We start from the raw sequence: 5,638 nt of genomic DNA on the forward strand, positions 1-5,638 counted from the left end.
GATTAAATGCTTTTTTTTATGATTTCTTGTTTGTATTTAAAAAAATTATAAATATTTAACTAGCGTCTGTCTGCTTAGCATCGATTATGATGTGTTCCTGCTGAAATGTATGCTATGCTAATGTTCATTGGTTCCAGCTAAAGAAACACTTCATGTAAAAGTCCTTCTGCAAGTAATAAATGAGTGAAGTATCCCAGGTAGAGGACAATGTACAGCTCGCTGGTTTAATATATGACTCGATGAAGGCAGGTTCAGAGGTGGAGACAAACTGGTTTTATAACACAGTGTTGGCTGTTACTCCCCCCCCCCCCCCTTCCAGGGGTCTACACAGAACTTTTTCACGTCATTGAACACATCGGTCATATCCTAGTGGATTGCTGAACATAACCCGACATCAGCGAACACACCGATCGTCTCTGAGCGCTGAGTGAATATAGATAGTGAATAAATAATATAGAATAAAGAAAGCATAAATAAAGAACCTTTATTTACGCCTGTTTGGGTGGCGGAGTGAAGAAATTTTCCATGTGATATAATGTGAGATGTTAGTGACGTCTTGAGAAGTGACTGTGAATGTATGTGTGTGTGTGTGTATATATATATGTGTGTGTGTATATACAGATATAGATATAGATATAGATATAAAGATATAATTTGTTCAATGCTGTATGTCTGACACAATGATCTATCTTTATCTAAATCTACAGAATATAAAAAAAATGTATACAGTCAGTAGTCAGAAACTCCACTGAACTGAAATTCCCAGCATTATATTATACACTGTTATGTACTTTATATATATATATATATATATATATATATATATATATATATATATATATATATATATATATATATATATATGTATATTTTATTAAACGTATAATAATAAATGTTTTATAGTCGTGTGAGCGTTCTTTCCTGTTCGTACTTGATCTAAACCCCACAGGACTGAACACTAAACATTTATATTACATTTGCAGTGTAGCATTCAATTATTAAATAAATAAATAAATAAATAAATAAATAAATAAATAAATCTGAGTTTATTATGCTCTGAGTCTGAGTAAAATCATATCCCTGAAACTTCACAACTTCCTGTTTCCAGCTGTAATTTAACACATTGTTCATCGCTGAGTGTATATTAATCTGATTAATAATTATATTTTTATTTTTAAAAAGTGATTAAATATCAAAGTTTAAATCCGGCTTGGTTGCATTTTCAGTAAATAATACAGTATAGTAATATACTGCTCCACCCCACCCCCCACCACTACCAGTATGTGCCCGAAAGGGGGCGCTGTTGAGTTGTGCAAGAGCAGAAGAGCTTTCAGTGCTTAGTCAGAAATGTCACACAAGTCTGTTGTTACTTGCTTTTTCCTGTCTTTCTTTCTGTCTCTTACTTTTAAAAAAGATTTCATTTTTCTCCAAAAACTACAGGTTTTAATGCTAGATAATGCAGGATCAGGACATTTCCCATAATTCACTGTGCAATGTATTTGTGTCGTGCATGTTGGGGCAGGATTTATGTCTATCATGCACCAGATGTCAAGAAAAAAAAAAAAAGAAAGAAAAAAGAAAAAAAGAAAAGAAAAAAATAAAAGAAAAAGAGAAATAAAATATGCATAATGTTATAAGCAGCAAGCAGCAAGATAGTAAAAACGTGCACGTGCAAAGCATTAAAAATGTGGCGTGAAAGAGTAAAGGGTTAAAAGAAAAGAGTTAAAAGAAAAGAGTAAGGAGTCCAGCTGACAGTCAGCTGAGAAAAAAAAAGTTTTGGCTCCTGTTCTGATATGCTAGAACGGACCTAGTAGGAAGCTCCCTATTGGCTGCTCCTCCAAGTCAATTGCGCGTTTGGGTCGTGACGTCAGAGAGCCTATAAAATTGCTTTTAAACTCGTATGCCGTTGTGTTGGCTTTTTAACTCCCACACGTTCTTCACGTCCGAGTCGACATCGTCCTCAAGTGCATTTCCGTATTTTCATTCGATAAAAAAACTTCTCTCGGTTGTTGTTCCTGCGGTGTGCACGATGTAATGCAGAACGCGAGCGCATACAAAGTGATCCATGTCCGAAAAGCGCAAAGAGGAAAGACGCAGAAAGATTGAAGAGCTGCAGCTGGGATCTCGGATTCGTCTGCGGGACAGTGTGTGTGTGTGAGAGAGAGAGAGAGAGAGAGAGAGAGTGTGTGTGTGTGGAGCTTGGAGGTGAAAGACTGGGGAAACGAACGGAGGAGAAAAGGACTTTTTTTTCGCAATCGTTGTTTTTAATTCAAGAAAAAAAAACAAGACATCAAGCTGGCTCACTCTGTCCCGGCCCATACCGCGCTGACAGCCGCTCTTCATCCCCTGTGGAGGAGCGTCACCGGGAAGCGCATGGCCTCCGAGCTGGCGCTGAGCTCCACCGAGCTGCCCACTAGCCCTCTCGCCATGGAGTACGTCAACGATTTCGACCTGATGAAGTTCGAGGTGAAGAAGGAGCCTGCGGAAACCGAGCGCGTCGGATTGACCCAATGTGGGCGCCTGCTTGCAGGAGGCTCCCTGTCTTCTACACCGATGAGCACACCGTGCAGCTCGGTGCCGCCCTCTCCGAGTTTCTCAGCTCCTAGTCCCGGTTCAGGGGGCGAGCCCAAAGCTCACTTGGATGACTTTTACTGGATGGGTAGCTACGCGCAACATCAACAACAACAGCAGCAGCAGCAGCAACAACATCAGCAGCATCCACAGCAGCAGCAAACGCCGTTAAACGCAGACGCGCTCGGTTTCGGAACGGACGACGCCATGGAGGCGCTGATCAGCAGCGCGCACCAGCTGCACACCTTTGACGGCTACGCGCGGGCGCAGCAGTTCCCCGCTGCAGAAGAAGTTGGGCCGACTGCGGCCGTGGTCTCAGCCGTGATCGCCGCAGCAGCGACGGCTCCTCATCACCACCATCATCATCACCATCACGGCAGCAACGCGCATCCATCCGGCGCCGCGAGCAACCACAGCCACAACCATCATCATCACCACCACCAGCAGCAGCAACAGCAGCAGCAGCAGCATGGACACGCTCACGGGCACGGGCACGCTGATGATCGCTTCACGGACGAGCAGCTCGTCACCATGTCGGTGCGCGAGCTGAACCGGCAGCTGCGTGGCGTCAGCAAGGAGGAGGTGATCCGCCTGAAGCAGAAGCGGCGGACGCTGAAGAACCGCGGCTACGCGCAATCGTGCCGCTTCAAACGCGTGCAGCAGCGACACGTGCTCGAGGGCGAGAAGACGCAGCTGCTGCAGCAGGTCGATCATCTCAAGCAGGAGATCGCGCGCCTGATGCGTGAGCGCGACGCGTACAAGGAGAAGTACGAGAAGCTCGTGGGCAGCGGCTTCCGCGAGAACGGCTCGAGTAGCGACAACAACCCGTCGTCGCCGGAGTTTTTCATGTGAGTTGCGCACACCATCATTACAGAAAAAAAAAAGAAAAAAGAAAGAAAGAAAAAGCAAGCAGAAAATAGCGCGAGCCAAGTTTTGTCCCGTGTAGATTTTTTCTATTGATATGATTGTTTTTTTATTCGGATTTTACAACTTTTAAATTCTTTTACAGAGCACGTCTTGCTTCCCAAAACGTCCTGCTTTTATAGACAGAACTTTTTTCCCCACAAATATTATTTTTGGAGCTTCTTTTTCTCCCATTAAACACGCGTACGTGCAAACGCCTTTGTTTTTGACTCAAAACCTGACGTGTTTTTCCCCCACAAACAAGCTGCCACTTCTATTTTTTGATACTCTGTGCATGCATCCTGATGTCCATCAGTCCTTCTTTAGAAACTAGATAAAAGCTTGCTTAAAACCTCCCTCAGTACAGACTTGTGCATTGTTTTTTATTTTTTATTTTTTTGTGGAGGATCAGAGACCCAAACCACCTTCCCTCCTCTCCATCATTACCATCTCATACGTCCTGTCTGCCTTTTTGTGTGTGTGCTTGTGAGAGAAAATAACAGAGACAATGTGTGTGTGTGTGTGTGTGTGAGTGTGAGAGTGAGTGTGAGAGTGAGTGTGTGCTTAATGACAAGACTTAAAAGAAAGAAGCTATAGACTTTGCATAAAACTTTTTTTGAAAAAAAAAAAAATATATATAAAAAAGAGAGACTGTGTTAATATTATTGCCTGCATGCTGGACATGTATGGGTTGTATTTTTTTTTTTTTTTGCTTGAGAACTGAGCTCTTTTTTTACTTGGATAACTCCAGCATGGCATTCTTCATACTCTTCTTTCGTTTGTTGCCAAGTCACTTTTTTGGAATATTGTGCAAAAAAGTGAAAGGACATCCTCGCCTCGCACCATCCCTCCTCACGCATTGACCTGAGCGGCCATCCACACGCAGCCCCATGCACTGAACCCATTCTTGTTGAGAGCTGGTCGAGCGGAAGCGATGTTTCAGGGGACAAGGACCTCATCCTTGCAAAAAAAAAAAAAAAAAAAAAAACAACAAAAAAAAAAACCACACACACAAACAAAAGAGATGGAGTCTAAAACCGGGGCCTAAAACTGTTAGGATTGTTTAACGGACTGCTTTTTACTTCTTCTTTTTTTTTTACATTTTACATGTGTAATAAACCCACAGGGTGCACAAACTGAGAATAGTGCTGTCATGTGTGTGCCTGCGGCTTGATTAAGACTTGATGGATGGATGGAGGCTGTAAAAAAGTTCGGCTTTAGACGTAAGGTTCATTGCCCTATGCACTAAACTCTTTCCTTATCATAGTGTTAAGGTGAACTGGAAGGACTCACACAGTGTGTATTATACAGCAGGATTGTTATGATGCAGAAGCTTTTGTTATTATTATTATTATTATTATTATTATTATTATTATTATTATTATTATTATTATTTCAGCATGTGCTTACCATGAAAAAAGCAGTTTGACCAATGTAGCCCCTCTCGAAATCCTCCCACTGAACTGCATTTTGAAACCAAAGTATTAAGTTTATCAGTGTGAAGAGGATCAGTGAATTTCAGAGAATTTTTTTGTTGCACTAAAATGTAGCCTGTAGCTAATCACACAGCATATCCCAACACGGAATCTATCTAGAACGCTAATAAATAAATAAATTAATAAATAAATAAATAAAAAATTCAATTAAAAAAAAAAAAACGGCATCTTGAGGCATCGCTGGAGAGTTTATGATCTTACAATCTTGTGTTAGTTACATTTTTGAGCAGGGCTTTTTTTTTTGTTTGTTTGTGGGTTCTTTTTTTTTTTTTGGTTGTTGTAAAATTTATTATTTACGAGGCAATAATATAATAATCAATAATGTCTGGACATTGTTTTATAGTCAGGGATTGACACCCTGCTTGTATAAAACGGGAATATACCGTTCATCGATTAAATTTTTTAAGTATGATAATTAAAAAATCTCTCATATTATATATAAAATATATATATTTTGCTGTGCAAAATTATTTCACTCACTAACCATAAGTGATGTTCATATGTGCTTATTTTTCATTTCATACAATTATATGATATGCAATAATAAAAACAAAAGCAATTTGGGCTTCAGAACGTCTGTGTTTTGTGGATTTTAATTGATTTTTTTTTTTTTTTCACTTTTTGGGCCAACATTAAGACTTAACACCGAGTTCATTGTAATTCTTATC

The 5,638-nt window shown here is 40.5% G+C and overlaps 1 protein-coding gene across 1 annotated transcript in view; it reads left to right on the top strand.

The window, feature by feature from the left end:
* The first annotated feature begins 1,901 nt into the window (after positions 1-1,901).
* The window catches only part of mafa (MAF bZIP transcription factor a), a 12,839-nt gene continuing 9,102 nt past the window's right edge, over positions 1,902-5,638 (top strand). The window contains exon 1 of the mRNA XM_060878812.1: positions 1,902-3,419. Within this exon, the coding sequence (XP_060734795.1) occupies positions 2,374-3,419 (1,046 nt within the window). The 5' untranslated portion in view covers positions 1,902-2,373. The remainder of the gene's footprint in view (positions 3,420-5,638) is intronic.

Source organism: Tachysurus vachellii, chromosome 9 (assembly GCF_030014155.1).
Source record: "Tachysurus vachellii isolate PV-2020 chromosome 9, HZAU_Pvac_v1, whole genome shotgun sequence".
Lineage (NCBI taxonomy): Eukaryota > Metazoa > Chordata > Actinopteri > Siluriformes > Bagridae > Tachysurus > Tachysurus vachellii.